Source organism: Cricetulus griseus, chromosome 5 (assembly GCF_003668045.3).
Source record: "Cricetulus griseus strain 17A/GY chromosome 5, alternate assembly CriGri-PICRH-1.0, whole genome shotgun sequence".
In the NCBI taxonomy this organism is placed as follows: domain Eukaryota; kingdom Metazoa; phylum Chordata; class Mammalia; order Rodentia; family Cricetidae; genus Cricetulus; species Cricetulus griseus.
Genome location: NC_048598.1, coordinates 77781952 through 77809747, shown reverse-complemented (window position 1 = coordinate 77809747; position 27796 = coordinate 77781952). Strand labels below are relative to the sequence as shown.

Sequence of the window (27796 nt, the reverse complement as noted above, 5' to 3'; positions counted from 1 at the left end):
CATATCACGGACTAGGAAACGGAGGGACCCGGAACAAAAACAAGTGCAACATCCCCAAACCATGAGCTTTAGGAATTAGGTAACTTTTCTTTTTCCCAAAGCCAAAGAAGCGGCAGTACCCTTGAACGAACAGCAAAGAGAGGAAAAGAAAGTTAAAAAACGTCACAGGCCTGCGATCGGCGAGCCGCCCCCACCCTACCAGACTGAATTCGCAATGAGCTGGCGTTCGGCCTGACTTCCGCCAGGCCTGGGTGGGCATCTTGAGAGCTTCCCGCTCTCCTCTCGCGAGAGCTCACCTGTGGCGAGACGCATCCTGGGTGACTGGTTAGCGCGCGTGCGGATGACGAAGCGGAAGTGCCGGGCCAGGGGCGGGACCAGAGCCCAAAGGGGCCCGGGATTGCGGAAGTTGTGTGGCGAGGGTCGGCGGCTGGTGGAGTTCCTTCTCTAGAGCCGAGGTTGCTGCTGCTGCTGCTGCTGCGGCTGCTGCTGCTGCTGCTCGGGGTCTCCGCCACCGGCACCCGGAGGCCTGCGGCTGTGGCCCGGGCGCGACTCGACGGCCCTGCTGCCGCCGCGGTCCTCACCCCGCCTTCCTCCGCAGGGAGCCGCCTCGGATCTCCACCATGGCGTCCACGAGCAACAACCTCCAGGTACTCGGCCCTCCTCAGCCCCTGGAAAGAGCGGGCGGGGAGGTACGGGGAAGGGGTAGGGTATGGGTAGGGGTGGGGGCGGCGGGCGGGCGGGCGGGCAGCGGAGAACGGCCGCGCCCCTGTCCCGGGCCCAGGAAGGCGGGGCTGCGCAGACCCTAATTGGAAGATGGGGCGCTGCCCAGATGGGTTGGCCTGGTCGTCTCAGCCTCCCCGTCTGTGGGAACTAAGAAACCGGTAGAGTTTGGGCCGAACTGGGCAGATCTCTCCAATCAGGAAGCTCTCCAGTCTCTCTACCAGGAAGACAGGAAAAGCGTAAACTTTTGCAAGAGCGCTACTCTGGTCGGTTTAGAATAGGGTCGTCTTGGTTTCTCCTGCTGATGAACAAAGCTCTTCCCGGTGTCCGGTGAGTAGAAATACGAGAACCGCCCAAGAACCTGAGGTTGGAGGCGGCCAGCACACCACCCCCTGAATTCATTAGGAATATGTTTTTTTTTTTTTTTTAATGTACGTTCTCCCACGTTACATGATATAGGACCAAGGAGTATTTTAATCTCTATCTTTTACTTGCCTGCCCTCGCCGGAAACGGGAAAAAAAAAAGCACGTAAATTTTGGATTCCTAAAATAGCTAATGTTAGGAAAAGATGATTGCTCCTTCGTGGAACGGCATTCATTGACAAATGTTTGTGACACTGTCTCTCTCCCATCATGGGATTTGGTCGAGTTGTCAGTGGAATTGAATGTGGCTTGGTATCTAAGAGTTCTAGCCTGGTGGGTTAGTTGGTTACCGCAGAGTAGAACGAAATATCTGTAGTTTGTCAAATACGTATTTGTCGAGTGTTTGGTATAACTAGCAATGATAATGTAAATTTATTTCCTTAACATAGGATAATTGATTCTGATGAAATTCACCCAAAGGATGGTCCTTTAAACCGAGAGCAGTACACACAAAGAATGGGAGGGGCTTTTCTGGTGCTCTTAACCGGAAATTTAGCCTAAGAGATTATAAAAGTGTTTGCTATCTTTACTAACGTCTAATTGCAACCATAGCTTATTTCTAAGAATTAAGAGTGAGTTCCCTCTTGATGTGTATGTTTATCTTTTCCCCCAATTTTTGTAACCCTATTCAGAAAATGCTGGGGGGGGGTGTTTTTTGGTTTAGTTTGGTTGGTTTGGGGGATTTAGGGCCTTTTTTTGGTGGTTTTGTCTTTGTGTGTGTGAATGTATTTGTTTATTGGTAAAGGCTTTCCTTTGGATATTAAGGATTTCTTTTGTAATATTCATCATCTTTTTTTAACATTTGTAGTTTGATTCTATAACCAGAATGTATTGTGTTTGATTTGGATTGATAGATGTTCTTTGGTGAGCCAGATGAATAGTAAAAGCACAGATGGGACCGATAAAGAAGAGGGTTGTTGAGTGGTTGATAGTGGTTGCTTCTGCTGAGCTTTTTTCCAGCCTTCTCAACTTTCTAACCTAGGAAATCTAGATGAAGAACTGGGAAATAAGTAACTTCTCCAAGAAACAAAGCACAAATCTTTGTTGACAGATGGTTTAAATCTAATGTAGGATGCAAATAACTAAAACAAACAACAGAATTTAAAAAAAAAGAGTGACAGCCGGGCATTGGTGGCGCACGCCTTTAATCCCAGCACTCGGGAGGCAGAGGCAGGCAGATCTCTGTGAGTTTGAGGCCAGCCAGGTCTCCAGATCGAGTGCCAGGATAGGCTCCAAAGCTACACAGAGAAACTCTGTCTCGAGAAACCCTCCAAAATAAATAAATAATAAAAAGAATTCCATGAGTTCCAGGACAGCTAGGTCTGTTGCACAGAGAAACCCTGTCTGGAAAAACAAAAAGCAAAAGAGCACACACACACACACACACACACACACACACACACACACACACACACACACACACACACAAAAACAAAAAACAAACAAACAAAAAGTTCCATATATACTATAGCTGAATTAGAAGCTAGTGTGGCTTGGCATCCAGTAAGGGTGTGTAGCTCATCTTTCCAAGGACAAATAAGAAATGTTTCACTGAGAGGTGATGTGATGACAGATAAAATGTAATTGCCTCAGTGTTTGATGTGATCTCATTGAATCCTCAGAACAGTTCCTCAAGGTGAATGCTACTCCAGTTTCATGGTGTTAGAAACTCAACCTTCTTGAGGCTGTGGTGTGCTGAAGACACACAGTTAATTGGTGTTTATGTTAGTTTTGAATCCAGGTCTGTGTGCTTACATGTTTGAGGTTTTCTTTCACTGCAGAATTCTGGGTCCTTAAAGGAGAATGGTGAAGGCCTTCTGCAGAGAAAAATGCAGAAATTGAAAGAACAAACAAACAAAAAAACTTGTAGCGAGATGGAGAAAACTCCAAGTAAAAGAATGTGACTTAAACCTCAAAAAAAAAAAAAAAAAACAAAGAAAAGAAAAAGAAAAAACACTCAGATGACCCAGTCCTAAATATTTGTTGTCCATATAAAACTATATTAAGATTTTTGGAATTGGTGTCTGTGTGTGACTTCCGGTATATACACATGTCTGTGTTCACACAAATCTAATGGTTTATATAAAAGCAGAAAGCAACCAATAGAACAGAATATAATCATTAGAAACATGTACAGGTGATCATAGGAATCCAGAAAGTATATACTAGACTGGTTGGTTCTGGAGAGTGTGTTGGACCAGGAGGGCCATACTGGCACTGAAGCCTTAAGAAGCTGGAATTTTACAGGGAGACAATAGCATAGGTCTTCTTTGTATGTCAGTTATGTGTGTAGCTTTAGTTGGTTTAGGTTGTACCAGCAGTTTGATGACGGGAACTCAGAGCCTAAGGAAGGAGCATGAATGGAAACAGGTTGTCACAGGAGTTTGTGTGCTGTGTCCCATGGTGGGTCCTCATTCAACTGTACATGGAAAGCAACAGAAAGGCCTTGGACAGTTGAGTGGCATTTTCACACTTTCCTTTCAGAATCAAACTTTCATCTTCACACAGTAACAAATATAACTGGTAGCCAGTATGAACGAAAGGAGGCCATTTACAAGACAGAGGTCTGTGTGGTAGAAGGTGGTGACTGGCCAAATTAGGGTGGTTACTGCTTTAAATGCACAAGTAAAGCTGGTGCAGAGAAAATTTTAAGAAAGAAAATAGTTCAGTCTGTGCCTTCAGTTACAAAGTGAGAGAGGGGGAGTTGGAGTCTGGAGTTTGTAAAGAGTTCAAGGTTGTCTATCTGAATGGATATAAACTGGTTCTGAATATACAAGACAAGCATGCATGGAGAGAAGAAAAAGAAGTTGAGTTCCTTATTTTCATATGTCTGCAAATATTTTACATTACAATTTATTTTATGTGTATTGGTACTTTGCCTGCATTATGTCTGTGCTCCATGTGTGTTATTAATGCCCATGGAGGCTAGAAGAGGGCATTGGACCTCTTGAAAATGAAGTTACAGCTGATTGTGAGCTACCATGGAGATGTTGGGAAGAGCAGTGAGTGTTTTTAACCCCTGAGACATTTTTCTAGCCCCTAAATTAAAAAGTGTAGTCAGTTTTGAGACAACATGAAGTTTTAAAAAGTGAGAAGAGATTTTCAGTGTACCCTTCCCCTAGTTGCATGTTGTAAAACCAGTACAGTATCACATCAGGATATTGATGTTGACACATTCTGTAACTCTTACTCATTCCACAGATTGACTTGTACTTTTGTGTGTTTGTGTGTCTATCACCACAGGTTTATGTCCAAAACTAAACACATAACCAGCGCATAAACAGGCATTGCACTTCAGAGCAGTTCCAGAGGGACCCTGTATACTTGCTTCTCTTAAGTCTACACTGAACCTCCATTTTCTCTTTCACTCACATTCCAATTCCCTGGCAGAATTCATCACTTCCCATCTCTGATGTTGACATTTTGAGAACAGTATATAAATGGAGCCATTAATACTCAACGATTAGCATTGGCTTTTTTCAATCAACATAATAGCCTCAAGATTCATCCACATCTTATATAGCAATAGTCCATCCCTTTTTACTGCTGCCTAGTGTTTGATGGTATTTATATAGCTGTTTAGTAGTGATACCATTGAAGGCTGCCTGGAAAATTCATTAATGTACAGGCTTTTGTGTGAATACAGCTTGTAGGACTAATTGGTTCTCTTCTACTGTGTGGGTTTCTCAATCAAGCTGGGTAGCAAGACCCTTTATTTGCTGAGCCATCTCACTAGCCCATTAATGGATTCTTTTTAAACTGTTATGTCTTCAGGATCCCTTTATGCAATCTAGTAGATATTTCTCTTTTGTCTGATGCTTCACAGTATTTCTCCCAGTCTGTACTGTCTTTTCATCATTAGAATCTTTTAGAAAACAGATATTTTTAAATTGATATTTTCCATGTTAACATCTTTTCATTGTATACACTGTGCTTTTGATGTTAAATGTAAGAACTTTTTTGTTTGTTTTTTTTTTTGTTTTTTCTATAGGTTTAAGTCTGCTCATTTTGAGTTAGTTTTTGCTAGACACATACACATGGGATTTAAGTTAAGATTCCTTTTTTTTTTTTTTTTTTTTGGTACCCTCATGGATGCCCATTTGGTACAATACCATTTTAAAAGCCTCGGTTCTACATCACTTTAACACCTTGGCTATGTTTGTATGGCTCTATTTAATCTCTGTAATAGTTCCTGTCACAAAGATGTGAAAATGAATCTTTGTCAGATCATCAAAAAGTGTTCTTCAGATTCTTTTCATGCTACTAAGATTTTTTAATATGATTTTAATGACCTTTTAATATTCTCATTGCTCCATGGGTTCAGTTGGGTTTTTTTGTTGTTATTTTTGTTTGTTTGTTTGTTTGTTTTTATCTCTGTGTATTATGTTTATGCTTCAAGCAAAGCAGCACTAGGGTTTTTCCAAATTCTTTAAATTTCTGTGTATGGGTGTTCTGTATATGCATGTGTATCTGTGGGCTGTATGTGCCTGGTGCCCATGGAGGCCAAAAGAGTATGTCAGATCCCCTGAACTGGAGTCACAGACATTTGTGATCTGACATGTGGATGCTGAGAATTTTACCCTGGTTGCCCAGAAGACTAGCCAGGTGCCCTTAATCCCAGAGCCATGTCTCCTCTTCAGCAGTATTTAAATTTTGAGAATTTCCCTAACCTCCCTCACTGTGTGTTTTGGAGGGAATATTATTTGCTTCAAACTTAAGATTTATGCTTTCATACTAAGTTTATTATTTTGCCTCCCTCAAACAGAAAGCAATAGATCTTGCAAGCAAAGCATCCCAGGAAGACAAAGCTGGGAACTATGAGGAAGCCCTTCAACTCTACCAACATGCTGTTCAGTATTTTCTCCATGTCGTTAAGTGTAAGGCATGTTTATTTTACTTAAACTTGTGCACTAAAAGGGAAAAAATTATTACAAGAATTCTAAAGCTCTAAACCACCCATTAGAAAAAGTCCCCGTTCTCCTAACTTTTAAGTACTGCTAACAGATGTGACAGCTGTTGTAGATGTTACTTCACAAACCCAGTATCTTTTTATGTATTCAATGGAGAAAACCTTGTTTTATAGATAAGCTATCCAGATTATATGATTTGAACTTAATCCTCTCCTAAACATCTGTTGGAAATGATTTTGTCGTGAGAATAGGTTGGGCGATATTAAATGTATTTTACAAATGCATACTTGATGTTTATCATGTGCTAGGCTCTATTCTGGGAACTGGAGATTCAACACTAAGAAACAAGTGCATGAAAACCTGCAAGATCCATCACCAATCTTACACTCAGTGCATTGGGTTATTTTAATTTGAGCTTTCCCATTTAAGTGGAAGGGAAAAACTGTGAATGAAATATAACACGTAAGACACATGAGAATAAGCCTATGCATTGCCTGTATTGTTCAATTCTACATTTCAGAATAGCCATGATAGAGGCTTTTAATATAGTAATAAGGCTACTGTGTTGTTGGTCTATATAATGTGTGTGATTTCTGTCACTTTGTATACTGTGAAATAAAGCAGACAAAAGATGTTAATGGAGTTACTACTGATTTACTTCTGATTATCTTTTATATCTTAAAACTTTTATTCACTTGTATTTATTTTATCTATCAACATATGCCTGCAGTGTACAGAGAGCAAATCCAGCTGCCATTTTTCTAACTGCTGCTTTCCCAGCCTTTAGTAGTCACTATTCTACATTCAGAGTTGTGTGTTGTCTCTTATGGTTGTTTTTTTGTTGTGTGTTTTTGGTTGTTTAGTTTTGTTTTCCTTCCTTCCTTCCTTCCTTCCTTCCTTCCTTCCTTCCTTCCTTCCTCCTTTCCTTCCTTCCTTCCTTTCATCCTTCCTTCCTTCCTTTCTTTTTGGTTTTTCAAGACAGGGTTTCTCTGTGTAGCTTTGGAGCCTATCCTGGCACTCACTCTGGAGACCAGACTGGCCTCTGCCTCCCAAGTGCTGGGATTAAAGGCGTGTGCCACCAACGCCCAGCTTTTTTTGCTGTTCGAGACAGGGTTTCTCTGTAGCTTTGGAGCTTGCTCTGCAACTCACTCTGTAGACCAGGCTGGCCTTGAACTCACAGAGTTCCAGGTGTGTGCCACCACACCCAGCTTGTGGTTGGTTTTATGTAAGACAGCTTTCAGCTATCTACAAACTGTTAAAGGGAAGAATTTGAAACCTATAGACTGTTAAATACTTTGTGATTATATAACATTAACTTAAAATATCTACCATTTTACTCTGAAGTTTTTTTGTTGTTGTTTTGTTTTTAAATTCACACCCACTTTTGGCTTCCATCCTGTAACAGAGCGAGAGAGAAGGAACAGAAAAGGTGTGATAATCACTGGACACAATGAATTAGCAATGCTTTCTCCTTCTCCTGTGTCATAGAAATTCCTAGTTAAAAGAATAGCTCTAAGTTTGAACTTTTCTCTGTTGAATACTATATTAGTTGCTTTTCTGGTGTTGTGATAGAATACTGTGGCAGAAAACAAGTTAGGAAAGAAAAGCCTCATTGTGGTTTACATACAGTTCCAGAGGGGATCCAGCCTGTCATTGCAGGGAAGGCATGGCAGCAGGAGTGTGAGGCTAGTCTGGGAGTCAGGGAGCTAATTGATCACAGAACACCAACACTTAGGAAACTAGAGAATGGGAAATAGAGTCCAATCATAAAACCTCAGAATCTGGCCGGGTACTGGTGGCGCATGCCTTTAATCCCAGCACTCAGAAGGCAGTGGCAGGGGGATCTCTGTGAGTTTGAGGTCACCCTGGTCTCCAGAGTGAGTTTCAGGACAGCCTCCAAAGCAATAGAGAGAAACCCAGTCTCGAAAAACAAAAACAAACAAAAAACCCCAAAAAACTCAGAGTTCACTCCCAGTGACATAGTTTCTCCAGCAAGGCTCTACCTCCTAACTGTTCCTTAACCTTCCTAGATAGCATCACCCACTGGGGTCCAAGTGTTTGGATACACGAGCCTGTGGGGATATTTCATATTCAGACCACAACAAATGCTAATGAAATAGTGTCTCGTTCCCTTCTACAGATGAAGCACAAGGTGATAAAGCCAAGCAAAGTATCAGGGCCAAGTGTACAGAATACCTTGATAGAGCAGAAAAACTGAAGGAGTATTTGAAGAAAAAGGAGAAGAAGCCACAGAAGCCCGTGAAAGAGGAACAGTCCAGTGCAGTTGATGAGAAGGGGTATGTATTTTAAAGTGTTCAATTTTACATTTTGTAACCTCTTATTTGGTTATAGGTTTCTTTTGTCTAAGCCAGATATTTTCCAACTATGAGTCATGGGCCAGAGTGAGCTTGTTGCCCATTTTAGTCATTAAGTTTTATTGAGACAGTTTATTTACTGTCATCTCAGGCAGCTGAGTTGAGTGGTTACAATAGAAACCACAAAACCCAGAAATATTTACCATCAAGTCTTTCAAAGATCAAAGTTTACTAGTCTGTGCTTATTGCATGTTTATACCTCCCTGACTTTTCAGGTAACTGGGAAAACACCATGGGCATGGCACTAACAAAACCGTGACATTCAGTTGGAGTGACCTGTGAATTAAATCTGACCCTATGGACAAAATGAAAATGAACTCCAATAATGTCAATTTTTATTTTATGCAAAGGGTTTTTTAAATGTGGATTTGCATTATGCCATTGTGAAGAAAGCAACAGCACAGTTTTTGAACAGTGAGCTCCAGTTTTTAAATATCTTCCTAGGTGCACCTAGGTATCACAAATGTAAAGAGCATTTACTATACATTTAGTGCATGCATTCCCAGCTCTGCTAAGCAGGGAGGACATGCGGTAGCTAGATTTGTCCTTGAGTCTATGAATGGGTGCCAGCATGGCTCTGATGACACATTAGGAAAATGAGATTCTGGGTTGATGTGGCCTGCCTGGGTTGGAAGCACTGAGGATTTGGTGAGATCTGGAACCTATGATGCTCTCAGTTTATGTTCTGCAGGCAACAGGTTTCTTGGATGATGCCCAAGGTCATGAGGGAATGAGGGATGGAGCCCTATAGTCAGTGCTCCCCGCCCATGTTTGTTCATGTTGAAATTTTGCTTCTTTAGGAATTGCCAAAGTTAAGGACAGGAGAAGTATAAAATTTAGATTTGACTGCCTTAACTCTGTGTGGCAGAGTTTGAAGAGAATTATAAGCCCCGAGTTTTATATTCTCTGTTAAGATATGGTTAGGAAACAGAGTTTCTGTGACTTGCCAAGAGTATTTTATATTCTGTACATGAAATGCACATACTCATCATGAACATACGGGGCTTCCACATATCACAGACTTCTGTCAGCAGGAATATTTGGTCTTCCTGTCTGCTGGGACATGTGGTGTGTTAGTGAGGACCCTGTAATGACCTGCTCTGCCATGGCTGCCTGTTAAGGGAGAGCCAGTCTTCTCTACTAAATAACAGTCTTGGTTACAAGCAGCAGGACTGGACTTACTTACTGATTTTTATAGGGATTACTTTACAGAATTTTGAGAATCAACCTTGAGTTCCCATCATTAGGAAAACTACCCAGGATACCATATGGGGACATAGAGTGAATTCATACCTGTGGAATTTTATATTCAAGTAGAGATCCTGCTGCCACCACCACCACCACCACCCCTCACCAGATATTCCCACACTTGCTCAGCCATCCTCCTTATATAGCCCAAGCTCACCTGCCCACAATGGATTGGGCCCTCCTACATCAATCAGCAATCAAGATAGTGCCACACATATTCCACAGTCCAGTGTGATGAAGGCAATTCCTCAGTGAGATTTCCTTCTCCCAAGTAGTCTAGCTTTGTATCAAGTTGACAAAAGGTAATCAACATAAGTAGGCTGGCCATTTTTCTTGTATGTTCAGAAGATTTTCACTAGGAAGCTTTTTCTATTTTTTGGAACCTCAGGCAAAGGGTTATGTTGTAGATAATTGTGTATTGTACATTTTCTTCCTAGCATCAAGTCTTGTTGAGTTATGTTTGACCTGGTCCTGATGTTTTTGTAGTTTCTTACAACTTTCCTGTACTCTATTTTAAGTCCCTCATTGAATAGTATGGGGCATACAACCTGTGGATACATAAATGCACAAGTATATCATGAGGATGGAGGTGTATCTGACTTCATCCTGGTCTTGTTCATTTCCAGTGCATAGTTCCCTATTGATTATTTGCCTGCTTCCTGTTTTATATTCTTAAAAGCATCATTTGGAACACTTAAATAAAAATAATTTTTAATGTCAACGTCTTTTACTTAAACATTTTAGGTTATCTTTCTTTCACTTTTGCATTGTTTATTAGCAGTGAGTGATCTTTTGCATATATTAAATTCTCTTCATTAGGAATGACAGTGATGGGGAAGCAGAATCTGATGATCCTGAAAAAAAGAAACTACAGAATCAACTTCAAGGTTACTCTGGATTTCATTGTTAAATTTACTCTTATTGAAAAGACTCATGGATTGTTTCCTTGAACTGTTTTGTTTCCCTCTATTTCATTGAGTTTCAAAAAATGGCTTTGGTTGCTGGTGGGTAGCATACTGGCTTGGTTCCAGACCAGGATTTACTCTCAAGTCTTTTTAATATTTTATTGTTTTCAATGAAGTTAAAAAAAAAATGGTTTGTTTTCCTATCTGCCTTTAATGAGCTGCCAACAGTCGCTCTTTTTCATTTATTTGCCCCTTGTAAAATAGGTAGCATTGACACTTACTAACACACTACAAGGCCCAAGGAACTGAATGGATTAGGAATTACACTGATTCTACTGCCATTGCTGCATTTGATCTGTGCTTCCTTTTCTCTCTGTTCTTCTCCCCCACTTTCCAGTGTTCACAGATATGCTTAGTGCATTATATATCCTTTTCTCTTTTTATCTGCTACACATGTCAAGGCTCTTTGATTCTGCTGTCCTAAAATATAGTGGCATAATGGAGTAGCCATAAACACAGATTTGGATTCCACTCTGAGGTCTGCCACTCAAAAGCTTTCAAATTATGGGCAAGTTCTCCAACCTCTCAGAATCTGAGTCCCCATCTTGAAAATAGACATTTCTTTCAGGGAAAGGAAAGCAAGATAATGCAAAAAGATCTTAATAAATTCTAAAGGTCTGATAAATGGTAGCTCAGAGTATCTAAAAAGCTATCTACTTAATTGTTGGTTTCTTTAATTGCTGAGATGTGATTGTTCTTTTGTATGTTAGCTAATGGCTTTTCAAATAAAAGGCTTAGTCATTGGTAGTACGTATTTGCACCTTAGAGTCTTAGCTAACAGCATATTTAACAAAAGGATTCCCATGTTGTAGGCTCCGTTTGGTTACTGGATAGTGAATTTGTGTGGGTGTGGGTGTAGTCTTAGACCTCTAACCTTGATGTACTACTTCTTTCATTTTAGTAATATTTCTCTCTTACCCACCCCACTGGGATGTGTGAGAGAATACTATAAACTATATGTTGAAAACTATAATTAACTATGCTAGAGAGCAGAGGGTTTTGGTTTTAGTTTTTTTTTTTTTTTTTTTTATCTATGTGTATGTATCTGTCTATGTGAGTGGATGCCCACAAAGACCAGAAGAGGGTTTCAGATCTCCTTGGAGCTCGTAGTGTCAACAGCTGTAAACTTGTTGATATGGGTTCTGGGATCCAAATTGGATTTCTCTGGAACAACAGTGTGCTCTCTTTAACCACTGAGCCACTTCGCCAGCCCCTGAAAATAGGGTTATTTTTGTTGTTGTTGGTTTGTTTTTTCTTTATATCCCAAGAACTTTTGTAGCATTTGTAGCAGACAGATACAGTTCCTGGGAACTTTGAGTTTACCCTGGTGCACTGCACTGCCTGAAGTAAGAGGACGCTCACTGTACAAACTGTCAATTTTGATCTACACTAAGTAGACCTTTTGAGTTGTAAGGCAAGAAACTGTTTCCTGTCTGTTTACCTTGCTGGTTTAGTTTGGTTTCTCCCTACCCATTCCCTTACCCCAAGTGAAAAGTAGACCATATAATATAGTCAATTTTGAAAATTAGAGTTTTTAACAGAGATATTTGTAAATTCCTATCAGTTGTAAATCCTAAAACAACAGTTAGATGTAGAAGCCTTTGTAATCTCAGAATGAAATAGAATGTGAATGGACCTTTAGCCTTTCCTGTGAGGATTTTTGTTTGTTTGTGGTTTTTTGTTGTTGTTGCTTGAAGACAGTGTCTCACATAGCCCACACTGGCCTTAAATTTTATGTGGCTAAGGACCTTGAATTTGTGATCTTTCTGTCTCCACCTCCCAAGTTCTGGGATTAGAAGTATGTGCCACCATGCCTGGCTTTTGTCCTTTGTTTTTTGTTTGTTTTGTTTTTTTCTTTTTTGTTTTGTTTTTTAATGTAATGATTGTTATTGGATTAGTATCTTTGTTTGTTAGTACTGGGAAGATAGCTCAGTCAGTAAAATGATTGCCACACAACCAGGGTTGATGCCTAAGAACTCACATACTAAAGACAGACATGGTAGCATACATCCATAATCCTAGTGCTGGGAGGTGAAGCTAGGTAGATGCCTCAGGTATGCTGGCCTGCCAGCCCAGCCTGCCAGTTATGCCTTGGGCCAGGGAGCTGTCTCATAAAGTAGGTGATGGCTCCTGAGGAATGAACTTGAGGTTGTCCTCTGGCCTCTACACAAGACACACAGACTGCACATCTACACATGCAGACACACACATTCTATAATTTTTAAAATTTTTTATTCCTGAAATAATATTTTAACATTTTACTTGTGTTTTGGACTATGGTATTTAATATATGACTGTTGCGATTAAAATGGATTATGGTATGAATTTTCTGTTAGCTAATTTTGTTAGCTAATTTAGGGACTTGTAGGATTAAATGCCTGTTTGAGTTTAATTTTTTGTATTTATTTATTGTGTGTTCCTGTTGTGTGTGTGGTGTGTGCATGTGTACCACAACACTTGTATGGAAGTCAGAGGATAGCTTTCAGGAATTAGTTTTGTACTTCCATCATGTAGTTCTGGGGATCAAACTTGGATCCACAAGCTTGGCAGCAAATGCCTTTATCTACTGAGCCATCTTACCAGCCCCTAAATAATATTTAAATATAATATACGGTGTAATGAAAAAAAACGGTACATTTATATTCTTGGAAGTAGAGTCAATTTATATTTTTCAGTAATCTTACCTTGCCCTTTTAGTTTTATAAACCATTAAGTTTTGTCTGGCACTTAATCTTTCACAACTAAATATTGCAAAGTCACCTCTAAACTTTAATAAAAATATTAAACATGGGAATAAGCTGAGCACTCCTGTAGCACTTGAGAGGCCAAGGCAGGCAGAACTCTGTGAGTTTTATGGCCAGCCAGATAGTTCCAAACAGCCAGAACTACATAGTGAGACCATGTCTCTAAAAATAGAGGGGGAGAATATATTATGCATACTTGGTCAAGGAGGTGTATATGCATATGTACATGCGTGTTCATGTGTGTTAGTACTCTTGACATGTTGGGAAGAGTATGTGTGTGTATGTAGGAGCAAGTGATTGTTGTGTTTGTGAGCATTCTCTACCTTGTGTATTGAGGCGGAGTTTTGCACTTGAACCCAGAGCTCACCATTCAGTGTAGTCTAGTTAGCCAGCTTGTTCCAGAGACCCTCTGTATCTCCACATGCTGGGATCACATGCAATCGCACATCCACCTGGCATTTACATGGTGCTGGGAATCCTAGCTCCAGTTCTCAACACTTGTTCGGCAAGCTCTTTACCAGCTGAACTGTTTCTTCAGCTTCTTGTGGTATTAGATTACATGAAAATCTTGAGTTAGCCAGATGATGCACATGGATAAAAAGGATTCACTTTCATTTAATAATGAAGCCCTATCATGTGGTGTAGATACTTTTTTTTTTTACCATGAGGTTACTGATCTTAATGGAACATAAACAATGCACATTGACTTTTGTGTATCAAACTGAACTTTTAGATTGCAAAATATGGTTTTAATTAGTTTTAGCTTAGTGACTAAAGATTTTTATACTTTAGGAAAGTTAAGTTACCAAATATAGGCTTAGAATCATAGGTGATAATTCCTAACAACAATAAATTAGGTTTAAAAGTAATATCATGATCGGTGATTGATGTACATGGAGTTGTCTGTGTTCTTAAACAACTACCTATCATCTTTTTGTGTATGTTCATGTGTGTGAATGTGTATGGAGGCCAGAGATTGACTTCAGGCATCTTCCTAGGCATCACTCTACCTTAGTTTTTGCAACAAGCTCTATTACTGAACTTGGAGCTTATCTGTTGGTAGACGGTGAGCTCCAGGGATCCTCCTGTCTCTGTAATCCCAGAGCTGGGGTTATAGACATGCCACCACAGTTTTGAAGTGGGTGCTGGAGAGTCATCTGAACTCAGAGCCTCATGCTTATATGGCATGACTTTGCTGACTGAGCCATTCTCCAGTGTAGAGCGGCTACTTCTCATCTTATTGGGCTGTTTAGTCATTTATAATAAAGCGGTTCCTGTGTACTAGAAAATTGGAAAAGCTTTTGATGAAAATAGTTAAAGTTTCTTCTACTAATTGCAGGACTCTTCTCTTGGACTCTTACTATAACAGTTACTATAGTTTTTGAGAAACTAAATCATCCCTTTAAGTAACTTGTTCTAATTAAAAAGAAAAAAAAAGTTCTATTTAAAAGCCAGATAGAGAGTTTGGCAAATCTCAAGGAAGAATTGCATATCTTTAAGCACACACTGTCTTTTCCATTATCTGTTCCTCTCTCATTTCCATTCCTTCTGTCTTTCCTCATCTTGTCTCCTGTCTTTGGCTGAAGTGTATTCTCTCTGCTATTCTCGACAGAGAGTGTTAACTAGAGAAATAGTAAGCCAGCCCCACTGAAGAAGTACAGTACATGACTCTGTACTCACTGTGTCACCTGATCCTTGTGCTACCCCAAGTAGTTTGACCAGATAGTAATATTTTCATTTCACTAATGAGGGAGCAGAAATGTAGGCATTGAGTCCTGTCCACAGCTGCTCAGCCAACCACCTAAATTCTTGCTTCCTAGTGATTTCTAACAACTTCATTACACTACTTCAAAGAAAGTCTTAGTACCAAAAATGTTTACAGTTTTACATTGTTTTTATTTATTTTCTTATTTTTTTATACTAATCCCAGTTCCCCCTCCCTCGCTGCCTCCCGCTTACCCCCCCCCCAGCTTTCCCCCTTCTACTCCTCAGAGAGGGTGAGGCCTCCCATGATGAGTCAGCAAAGTCTGTCATCACATCACATTGAGGCAGGACCAAGACCCTCCCCCCTATATCTAGGCTGAGCAAGACATCCCTCCATAGGGAATGGGCTCTAAAAAGCCAGTTTATGCACTAGGGATAAATCCTGGTCCCACTGCCTGTGGTCCCATAAACTGCCCAAGACACAACTGTCATCCACATTCAGAGGGCCTAGTTCTGTCCTATGCAGGTTCCCCACCTGTCATTTTGGAGTCAGTGAGTTCCCACTTGGTCAGCTGTTTCTGTGGGTTTCCCCATCATGGTCTTGACCTCTTTGCTTATATTATCGCTCCTTCCTGTCTTCAGCTGGACTGTAGGAGCTCTGCCCAGTGCTTAACTGTGGATCTCTGTATCTGCTTCTATCAGTTACTGGATGAAGGTTCTATGATGACAATTAAGGAAGTTATCCATCTGATTCCAGGGGAAGGACAGTTCAACCACCCTCTCCACTAGTTCGTAGGTTCTTAGTTGTGGATTCCTGGGAATTTCCCTAGTGCCAGGTTTCTAGCTAACCCCATAATGGTTCCCTCTATCAAGATATCTCTTTCCTTGTTCTCCCTTTCTGTCTTTACCCCAACTCAATCATCCTGCTCACTCCTGTTCTCCGACTCCTCTCCTCCCCGCTTTCCCCTTCCCCTCCCCTTCCATCCTCTCCCTCTTCCCTCCCCTTCTATCCTACCCCCTACCCCCCATGCTCCTGATTTATTCAGGAGATTTTGTCTATTTCCCCTTTGCAGGGGGATCCATGTATGTCTGTCTTAGAGTCCTCTTTGTTATCTAGCTTCTCTGGGGTTGTGATAGTGTTATTCTTAAATGTTGCTTTCTAACATTGCTGAGTTAGTCTTTCTCAATTTAAAGGTGACCCAATATTTTGTAGGTGCCATTGTTATAGAGCGACCAAATGTGAAGTGGAGTGATGTTGCTGGTCTTGAAGGAGCCAAAGAAGCACTTAAAGAAGCTGTGATTCTGCCTATTAAATTTCCTCATCTGTTTACAGGTGAAATGGCTTCTAAATTTTTTTTTTTATTTCAAACATATTAGTGATTAAGGTAGAGCATTTTGAGTTCATGTCTCCATATCATGAATTATCTTGAATTGACAATTTAAAATGTAGTACATCTATCTTCATAAAGATGTTTCTTTTCATATATATATTTGCAAAATAACCTAAGTGTCAGCCAGTAGGGCTTACAAAGGTAAATCACTGGAATACTACAAAATCATTAAAATATAGTGTATATACATATTAATAAATATGTATATAATAATAATATGTATATAATAAATAAATCACTGGAATACTACAAAATCATTAAAATATAGTGTATATCCATATTAATAAATTGCAATCCACATGATAATTTAGTGAAAGATGTCCACATCTATTATAAGGATCAGAAAGGAAGTTATAATAACATCCAATTTGATTCCATAAGTAAATGCAAATGGATTGGTTTTAAAATGCTAATAAGTACTAGGGAATATAATTACAGTGAACTTTATCTTCTGACCTTATCTGAATTTGTGCAGTAGTAATGTGTTTTCAAAGTGTTTCCATTTTTTAAAATGAGGAGTTAAGAATTACATAACTGCCTCAGATGATGCACACCCTCTAGGGACAAAGAAAGCACTTCTTGAGCTGTGAAGAGAACTTTGCTGACCATAGGCCAAGCTCTAGTTCCGGCATAAGTGATCATCTGCTGTGCCAGATGGTTTTACATTGTCCTTTTTGTGACTAGTAGCTGTGGCTGTGATGTGACTGTACCCATGGTCTAACACAGAGGTTTTTTTCCTCTTGAAAACAAACTGCTTCACGTAGAGAACACATATGTTGTCAGCTGCAAAGTTGAGTAAGTTCAAACGGTAAAGTCACAGAGAGCAGATAGAACAAAGAAGCTGTGGGCTGCATCTAACCTCCCTAGCTTCAGGGCACTGCTTACAGCCCAATCTCAGGTATATAAAACTGATAGTTTATAAAAGTTAGTATTATAATCCTGGAAAGGTTCAGAAGTCTGGTTGAACTCTGGATATGACATACACACAGTTCATACACAGAGATTTTGCCTATATTTGAACTTCAAATTTTGTTTACTTTTACTTGATTATAATTATTTTTAAAATCTTACTATTGACCATGAATAAAAAGTGTCTATTTAATATACATTTAAAAGGTAATCAGTTAAAAAGTATACACTACGTAATATTATTTTCAATCCTTCCAGTGTTCTGTGCACCGAGTACCCACTTAGGGCAACACTGCCTTACAGGTGTATGCATTTAGAAGAGAAAAGCGGGGCTGGAGAGATGGCTCAGTGGTTAAGAGCACTGACTGCTCTTCCAGAGGATGGGGGGGGGGGGTTCAATTCCCATCGCCCACATGGCAGCTTACAACAGTCTGAAATTCCAGTTCCAGGGAACCCAACATCCATGGCAAAACACCAATGCATATAAAATAAAAATTTTAAATAGGAAGAGAAAAGCAGAATACAAGTAAAAGTCAATCAAGTTTTTATAATCAAGATAGTATTTAGTTTTTGCATTAGTCATCTAGGGATGGTTCTGCTGCAGACAGTGAATACCTACCTGCAGTTTGTATGTGGATTTTTAAATTTATGTTTTGTAATTCTATACAGCCTACTACTGTATTTTAGGCAGTACTATAATTTCTGATTACCCAAATTAAGGCACAAAAAAAAATGATTCAGTTTTCCCTCCTCCTTGTTTCATTTAAGCAGAAATGGGATTTACAGTGATACCTCCCATATTATTACCAGTGATTAAAGTTGCTGATTGTCACAGTAGCCTGTGTTTTGTGGTAAATCAGGAATTTGTTAGCACTCCAGACTGTGAGCTTCGCACCCTGTCATCCTCCACAGGTGACAGATATTTAGAAGCAAGACTTTGCAGTTGCCCTGCTCTGTGGCTGTGTTTTTCTTGCATTAGTCTAGTGTTGAACAGTACCCTTTAACTGAACTTTCTGTCCCTGGGGAGCAGAAATCCTTTTGTCTGTATCATGCATTGTGGTTTCTATACATTGGTTAAACAGATGAGTGAGCAAGTAAATGAACTTCCTATTAGGAGGTCAGTGTTTTTGTGAATGTGTTTTTGATGATGTTTCTAGACATAGCAAGTCACATACACTTAACATATAGCTTAGACTGATGAATTTTAAACTATCTTCTTAATCTTTTCTTTTTTTTTTTTTTTTTGTTTTTTGTTTTTTGTTTTTCGAGACAGGGTTTCTTGTGTAGCTTTGGAGCTTATCCTGGCACTCGCTCTGGAGACCAGGCTGGCCTTGAACTCACAGAGATCTACCTGCCTCTGCCTCCCGAGTGCTGGGATTAAAGGCGTGCACCACCAACGCCAGGCTATCTTTTTAAGCTTACTGATAGCTTTCTAATGAAGATCTTTTTACATTATTCTTCAGCGTGGACAATGTCTGCAGTAACTGAAATGAATAGTATGGAAATTCTCATATTTTTCTAATACAATTTGTAGGGAAGAGGACACCTTGGAGAGGAATCCTATTATTTGGGCCACCAGGAACAGGAAAGTCCTATTTAGCCAAAGCTGTTGCAACGGAAGCAAACAACTCAACATTTTTCTCTATATCTTCCTCTGACCTTGTTTCTAAGTGGCTGGGAGAAAGTGAAAAGTAAGTGTCATTCTATGCATTAATAGGTTTCATATACCATTGCTAAACACTCAGGGAAAGAATATAATATAGGTATTCATTTCTCTGTCAAGCTCAAGCTGGGAATTTATTTTGTAGGAAAAAAGCTAGTACGGGTGTGTATGCACTTATATGTGTGCATGTGCTAGTGTCTGTGTGTATATAACGTAGTGAATTATCTAATATCTAGTTGTTTTCTCCCCTACGCCTTTAGTCTTTGTGGTTTTTATAATATTGGTATATTGCCTTGTTGTGGTCCTTTTGTACCAGCTTCATTTATTCTTAACTTTTAGACTGGTTAAGAACTTATTCCAGCTTGCCAGAGAGAACAAGCCTTCCATTATCTTCATTGATGAGATTGACTCTCTGTGCGGTTCCAGAAGTGAAAATGAAAGTGAAGCTGCACGGAGAATTAAGACCGAATTCCTGGTTCAAATGCAAGGTAGTATTACTGGTTTTTAAGATAGTTTCTGATTCTTGTTTAACCATTAATGGAAAAAGAATTTAAGTAGAATTTCTCTAAAAATTATTATTACCATTCTTGTTTTTGTTTTAAGACAGGATCTCACTATGTAGCCCTGGCTTGACTTTAACTTCTGACATAGACCAAGCCAACCTCATGAATAATCCATCTGGCTCTGCCTCCTAAGCACTGAGATTAAAGATATGCACCACCACTCCCTGCACGGATGTATCACTTTTGTAATTATTTTATAGGATTCACAGATATTAGTAAATAGAGTATATCTCTACTTATGTACCAGGGAACTGCATGAAAGAATATTTTGAAAAGAATATTAAATAGTATGTGTTCATAATCTAGGAGATTTGCTTCTTTGGACAGTACGATTGGTACTTGAGCAGTGTGGTTCTTGATTATAGTTTTTGTAAAGATGAAGATGAAGTACTTCAGTGTTACATAAAGCACTATCTTCCTTAATGGAACATACAAACACAGAGTGGAGAGTAGATTTAAAAATGTGTGTATGTATGTGTGTGTGTGTACCTGTGTGTGTATTGTGTACGCACAAAGAATGAAATTATCATTTGCAGAAAATGAATATAACTGTATATAAGCTTATTAAACAAACTAAGCCATTCTCAGGAAGACAGATATCATGTTTGCTCATACTTGTGGTTGCTGGATTTTATGAGAAAGGTAAACATATGTGTATCTATATGTCATGTAAGTAGAAGAAACTGCCTCAGGGAACAAAAAAGAACTAATGGGAAGGGAAGAGATGGGACATTGGGAGAGTATGATCTAAATGCCTTACATAAATCTATGAAAATGTCCTTAAGTAATAGTGTTACCTGTACTGAGTATACACTAATAACTTAAAAAAAAAAGAGAGAGCATCAAATTAGTATTTAAAACATTACCTATTTTAATGCAGGAGTTGGTGTGGACAATGATGGTATTTTGGTTCTGGGAGCTACAAATATACCCTGGGTTCTGGATTCTGCAATTAGACGAAGGTATGATGATAGAATAAGCATCTTATTTGTAACCAGAGGTGTAGAAATAAGTGATAATGTCCCTTCCCTTTATAGGAATTTATTCTGATAAGTTTTCACTTTTTTTATTTTTTAATTCTTTTTATTAATTAGTCCTAGCCCTCTTTCTCCCCTTGTGTTGGGGATCAAGGAATGGCCATTGCTTATTTGTGTGCTAGCTATAATGAAGACTATATACTGGAGTCTTCCACTTTGAAAAGTACATTGCTTGGTGTCTATGCTTAACTTTAGTTTTGAATAAGTTTAGGAGGAATGATACTTCAAAATTGACAAAAAAAACCAGTCTGTATCTCTGAGAAAATCCTTCATATAAAGTTCTACAAAATGATTTCCTTTTCTTTTTCCAAACAAGATATTTTTATTGATTATTTGGGAATTTCATATAATGTATCCTGATCACACTCACTTTCCAGTCTCAAAGGTCTGTCCTCCCACTTGTGACCACCCCCCCCCCAAAAAAAAAGACAAGTTCAATTTGTGTTGTCCATATAGTTACTGGAACATTGTCAAACTCTGAGAAAACTGAGTCCTTTTCTACCTCCACATCTGCCAGAAGTCCTCAACTGTGGAGAGCTACAGAGTTCTCTTCTATGGCTTCCTGTCTAGGCTGTTACTTTTGGGGGTGGGGGTTTTCACAGAAGCCTTCTATGTCTGTTTTTGTCAACTGTGAGTCTACAGTCATTGATACCTCTGCAAAAGAACCTTCCTTGCCCTTTACAGTCAGAGAGAGCAGAGAACAGAAGGCCATGCTACCTATGGTCCATGCTACCACGGAAGACCACATGGATGTCTGTGGTCTGTACTGCCTTGTGAAGCTATTTTGAGGTTCGTGGGCTGGACTGCCACTGGAGACCATACTGGTGTCCATGGCAAAATAATTTGTTATTCTTGCTCCTTATTCTGTAGCTCATGCTAGCATCGACTCGTAGCAACCTCCTCCTTCATCCTCTCCCACATGCTGGGATTACAGGCATGAGCTAGCATGCTTGGCAAGGAAGATAGATTTTTAGTTTTTGTTTTGTTTTGTTTTGTTTTTTTAAGATTTGTTTGTTACTGGGAGAAGTGGCAATCATCTGTAATCTCAGCACTTAGGAGAAGGCCAGGAGAACCAAGAACTCAAGGTCATCTTCACCTATGGAGCAAGCTCCAGACCAGTTTAGACTATATATACCCTGTTTAAAACAACAAAAGTCTGTCATTTTTTAAGGTGAAATTGAAACTTCAGCTATAGAAACAGTGTATAGATTCCTAACAGCTCTGGAGCTCCCTATAGCATTCTTTAATTGCATGATAAAAAGAGCACTTAAGTGTGTGCCATTTTTATCACCTTCATTTGTTGATTTGACAGAATGCTAAATTCTGTCATACCACCAGAGCAACTGTGTTAGGCAGTTTTAGAAAGTGGCTTGATTCCAAAGTAAGCCAATGTAAAGGTAAGAGAAACTTTAAAATATCACCACCACGGTGAGCCTGCAAAAAAAAAAAAAAAAAAAAATGTCTTTCCTTACTTCCTTTGTCTCCAAATGCCTGGATTTTATGAAGGCAAGTGTCATAGTTAGGCTTTCTATTGCTGTGAGGAGACACCATTGCCACAGCAACTCTTATAAGGAAAACATTTACTGAGGGGCCTTACAGTTCAGAGGTTCAGTCCATTGTTACCATGGTGGGATTTGGCAATGAGTGAATACATGGTGCTGGAGAAGTAGCTGAGAGTCCTACATCTTGTAGGCCACATAATGTGGTCTGTAACAGTTGGCAGTATCTTGAACATATATGAGACCTCAAAGCTTGCCTCCACAGTAACACACTTCCTCCAACAAGGCCACACCTCCTAATAATGCCAGTCCCTTGGGCCCATATCCTTTCAAGCCACCACAACAAGTAAAATTATTAATAGACTACTTATGATGCATAGTACAGGATTGTTCAGAATGAACTTGATAGTGAAAAGAACATTTTGTGTACTGTTTAGTCTGTAAGATTTTAATTTTTAACTTAAGAGAATTATGGTAATCCTTAATTTATACTATGAGTCATTACTGTTTATCACAAGTAGAGAGTGCAGATCTTGTGAGACCTGCCTTTATGCCATGAATTCCAGAAGCAAACAGCCAAAAATGATCTAAAAGGTGCATGTGGAAGATTAAACCAGGCAAAATTTGTTTCCTGACTATTTTGCTTCTGATTTTAGTTTTTGGTATATCATAGCCAATCTCCTCTTGAAGTAGGCAGGTATCTGTGTGTGCATATGCACTTAAATATATGGATGTTTAACCCTGGTGGTGGTGTTCACCCTAACTTGGTGCAGTTGAGAATACCTAACTAAATGTCATGGTTTTTCTAAGTATTCAAATTTCACATTGAAACTAAGCATATATATTTAATACCACTTGTAAATTTTCTTTTATTTTCAGATTTGAGAAACGTATTTATATCCCTTTGCCTGAAGCACATGCCCGTGCAGCCATGTTTAAACTGCACTTGGGCAGCACTCAGAACAGCCTCACAGAAGCAGACTTTCAAGAACTTGGGAGGAAGACGGATGGCTATTCAGGAGCAGATATAAGTATCATTGTACGAGATGCACTTATGCAGCCTGTTAGAAAAGTTCAGTCGGCTACTCATTTCAAAAAGGTAAGCAGCTTTTAGTCTTTCCTGTCATGTGCTTTTAAAATGAAGCTTCAGGATTGTCCCTGGCTTGTTTCTCAAAGGAGTTGGAATGGCTTCAATGTTACTTGATAATAAGTAGGTGTATGTAAGAAATATATTCAATGGGAATGAAGGTGCATGCCTTTAATCCAGCACTTGGGAAGCAGAGTCAGGTGGATCTGTGTGACTTCAAAGCCATTTCTGGGACATCCAGGGCTATATAGAGAAACCCAGTCTCCAAAGACCAGAAAAAGAAAGGAAGGGGGGAGGAGAGAGGGGAGTGGGAGAGAAGGAGAGGGGAAGGGAGAAATTTCTCTAGTGAAGACTATTCATGGTCCTACAGTACTGTTTTTCTATGAAGTGATTTGAGGCATTTCTGAGTCATCCTTCTATTATTATTATTATTGTTATTATTATTATTATTATTATTATTATTATTATTATTTTAGAAATAATCTTATTTTACTATCAATCCCCCCATCCTCCCATGTCTCCCACCAACTCCCCCCTAACCCACCCCCCAAGGATAGCGAGGCTTTCCACAGGGGATCATCAATGTCTGTCACATCATTTGTTGGAGTGCCTAGGCCTTCCTCTATGTATCTGGGCTGAAATAGTATCCCTTCATAGGGAATGGGCTCCCAAAGTCCATATGTGCACTAGGGATAAACACTGGCTCCACTGTTAGAGGTCCTATGGATGGCCCAGGCCTACTAGCTGGCACCTACATTCAAAGGGCTTGGTTCGGTCCAATGCTGGTTTCCCAGCTTTACGACTAGGTTCTCTGTACTCTCACTAGGTCATATCAACTATTTCTATGGGTTTCTCCAGCACGGTCTTGACTCCTTTGCTTATCCCTCCTCCTTTTATCTGCAAATTGGAGGCTGAGAGACACAAACTGGGCTTGTCGTGGACTTTTGAGACCTCAAAGCCCACCCTCAGTGACATACCTCTTCAATTAGGCCACACCTCCTAATCCATCCTAAACTGTCTACCATATGGAAACCATACATTCAAATACAAGAGACTGTGGGGGACATTCTCATTGAAACCACCACACATGAAGTTTTTTTTGTTGTTGTTTTTAAGTTTGTGTTAAAAGAGATATAGATATTGAATAATTTAAGACTAAGTAGTCCTGCAAAATGTCACAAGTTTTTCAGCCACGGAAGAGAGCAACTTTGGAGAATTTTGTAATATGTGTTTGGTCTGTAAGGTGACTGCCATTTAATAAACATCAGAGGAGAGTAAGAGAAGGGGTAGCCAGAAGTAACTGCTTCTCTTTCAGAGCATCTTTTCTTTCTAACCCCAATAGTTGCATAAATATTGTATAAATGAAATACCAAGCTATAGAAATGCATAAAGAAAAATTTTAAAACAACCAAAATCTAAAATATTTTAAATCAAGCTAATGATAACATATTTTCCTTATTCTATTTTTCTTGGAGTAAACATTTTAATACAACATAAAAATTAATGTATTTTTAACTTTCCTGATAATGACAAAAACTCTTAATTCTTATTTCATTTATTCAGATAAATTCAAGTTACTGTGATTACAGGTTCGTGGACCCTCAAGATCTGATCCAAACTGCATTGTAAATGACCTGCTGACCCCCTGCTCTCCAGGAGATCCTGGGGCTATGGAAATGACATGGATGGATGTCCCTGGAGATAAACTCTTGGAGCCAGTCGTTTCCATGGTGGGACACTTTAAATCTTTATACACTAGTTTGTCAAAGAGCAAGCATTCATTTCTGTAACATCAGCTAGAGAATTTTATGATCAGGCTTTTATATTTAATACTTGAGGAATTATAAATATTAATCGTGCTTAGATGTAAAATAATTAAGTTGTAAGACTTGTGTTAGCTGGAAAGGCTATATTTTTAAGCACAGTTTTCTGGCTTTATAAGTCATCTACAAAATTCTCAAGTATATTGCATAAAATATTGTTAGAACTTAAATAAAATGTGAGTTTTTCCCTGAATCTCACATGTTCAAAATTAACCAGAAATATCAACTCTTGTATGATACTGTTCATAAATAGTGTTGCTTTTGTTTTACTTCATTGGGCTTCATAGACAGACACCAGACATAGATGTCTGTGTATGTATGCATCTCATTGGTGCTTATTTGATTATTCAGAAATCCCTTTTGTTTTAGTTCTTGATAGATTAGGTGATTTTTTTCAAGATTTATTTATTAGGTATACAGTGTTCTGCTTGCATGAATGCCTGCAGGCCAATAGAGGGCACCGGATCTCATTGCAGATGGTTGTGAGCCACCATGTGGTTGCTGGGAATTGAACTCAGGACCTGTGGAAGAGTAAGGAGTGCTCTTAACGGCTGAGCCATCTCTCCAGCCCCCAGATTAGGTGATTTTTAAGTTTTTGTGTTCTGTATTGCTTTGAAGAATTCATAATAATTTAGAGTGCTTCCTTATTTCAGTTGCCATGCAATTTTACAGGAACCATTTATTTTTAATGACTTTCTGATTTTAGCATATTTTCAGTTTCATTATTAGTTTTAACTTAAAAAATTCTCATTACTCTGTAGCATTGCTTCATCTAAGTAAAACTGAGTGATGTACATAAATGTGTTTTTGTAGCAAAAAGGAGTGTTGTGATTCAGTAAGTACATTTCAAAAGGAATATAGTGCTGTTACTACAAAATGCAGTTTTCATGGGAAGGATTGGAATAATATAGAAGATTTTCTCTTATTGAAGAGCTAGTAGACTTGACTTTCAGATTTTGCTGCTTCAGTTACAAATTTCCACAGAGATTGTAAGAAATTATTAAATTCTTGAGAAATTACCATTTTCCTTCAGAGTTACCCTTAGTGGGAAGCAGACCTCTTATTGAAGGGAAAGAGTTAGGGCAGGAATGAGATCATGGCTAGACTGTGGAAGGTTATGATCCCCAGGCTGCTAGTATTGTCCTTGCAATAAATAGGTGAAGAGCACCCGGAGGTACACAGAGGAGGAGTAAGGGATTTTCTGTTAGGAGCTCATGGTGCTGCAGACTTTTCCTTTTTCCTGTAAATTAGTAACTAATAACAGTTTTTACTGTCTTAAGTCCATTGTTAATGCCCTCTTTTCTCTGACAGTGGGATATGCTGCGGTCACTGACCAGCACCAAGCCAACCGTCAATGAACATGACTTGTTGAAGTTGAAGAAGTTTACAGAGGACTTTGGCCAGGAAGGCTAGTGCAAAGACAGCAAGAACATGTTTACACTGCATTTCTTTTCTTTTGTAGGTACTCTTGGATGACATTCAGATTATTTCCAGTAAAACTCTTTTACACAGGAAAACATACATCTCACTTCAGTGTTCCTTTAAGTTTGGGTTGTACTTTTCCTATACTACCTGTTAAATTCTCTAATTAACAAAAATTGTAAAATGGTAAGGAAGTGAGCAGTGGTATGAAAAATAGCAGAGAACTGAAACAGTGAGGAGAGCCTTGAGCTTGATATGCAGTATTTAGTGTTATGAGCACGCTTTCAAAGAGCAATGACTTTTCTTTCCTTCGTCCTTTTTTTTTTTTTTTTTTAAGGAAATTGAAATAGGGCTAAAGCTAATGATATATAAATATCTTGAAAAAAATCTTTAAGCATTCTTATCAATGTAAAGCTATTACTTTATTAAAAATTAAAAATGGTAGAATCTTTACTCTCAGGGATGGGTGGTAAAGCGCAGAACACTGTGATGAATTTGGGGGATTGCGCCACAGCCAGTGCTACTGTTGACTTTGCAGTGGGTTGGTTCTTCCTGTGTAGATTAAAGTGATTCCTCAAAAGGCAGCAGGCTTTTATAACCACATGACACCTTTCACTGTGCAAGAGACTTTCTAAGTTAGTCATCATCTTCACCTTGAAGAAGAAGGTTGTCTACTTCAGTGTCTTTTTGTAGCCAAGATTACCCAAAAGAGGTGGTAAAGAAGTATACATTTTTAAAGAATTGCTATAAAATACTGTAATGGGAACCTTTAATAATAAGAAAATGGCTTCCCTTTGGACTTTAGGATGTTTCCTGTGTATGATGTGGGTGTGTATGTATATATATATATATATATAATTTTTTAAATACAAGATATGGAGAACCTTGCCTTCACTTTTAAGTTCAGGGAGAAGTTTGTCTTAGCCACACAAACATTATCAGTGCGGTATTTTATGAAGCTTTAGAGATAAACTGATGTCTCATTAAATGTAGCATCATGTTATTTTAATGTCTTCAAATAAATGATCTGAGGGTGTGTGTCACACACTTGTGTACCAACTCTGAGTTGTGCCTTGGACATTTGCATTGACTACATGCAAACAATTACTAGGTTACCTAGAATTGCTATGCAGTTCTACCTTGCAAGTGCTACATACACAATAATTACATTTTAAAGTATATTTGCACATTTTACATGCTATGCTATATGATTGCCTTTAGGTTTTCTGTACAGATTATTTTTGTTGATATTCAATGAAAATCATAGGCCCAAAATATACTGTTCTTATGTGAAGTAAATTGCTATAACCTAC

General features: G+C 39.0%; 1 protein-coding gene across 2 annotated transcripts; it reads left to right on the top strand.

The window, feature by feature from the left end:
• The first annotated feature begins 412 nt into the window (after positions 1 to 412).
• Positions 413 to 27796, top strand: Vps4b (vacuolar protein sorting 4 homolog B). Of its 2 annotated transcripts, none has more exons than XR_003485764.2 (11): positions 413 to 647; positions 5909 to 6020; positions 8194 to 8350; positions 10496 to 10563; positions 16303 to 16422; positions 18924 to 19080; positions 19392 to 19540; positions 20496 to 20577; positions 23031 to 23250; positions 24802 to 24968; positions 26373 to 27796. XR_003485764.2 is itself a non-coding variant. In XM_027417866.2 (11 exons), the coding sequence occupies exons 1-11, from the start codon at positions 621 to 623 to the stop codon at positions 26472 to 26474; spliced, it is 1335 nt and encodes a 444-aa protein (XP_027273667.1). In that variant the 5' UTR covers positions 468 to 620; the 3' UTR covers positions 26475 to 27796. The 2 variants fall into 2 exon arrangements, 1 of the variants encoding a protein (XP_027273667.1); XM_027417866.2 differs by having other exon boundaries at positions 468 to 647; positions 24828 to 24968.

Bases quoted from the DNA above. Each gene is read 5' to 3' on its own strand.
- Vps4b (XM_027417866.2), top strand. From the start codon at position 621: ATGGCGTCCACGAGCAACAACCTCCAG. The intron at 19,081-19,391 runs GTAAGTGTCATT...CTTAACTTTTAG, and splicing joins TGGCTGGGAGAAAGTGAAAA to ACTGGTTAAGAACTTATTCC. The intron at 19,541-20,495 runs GTAGTATTACTG...ATTTTAATGCAG, and splicing joins ATTCCTGGTTCAAATGCAAG to GAGTTGGTGTGGACAATGAT.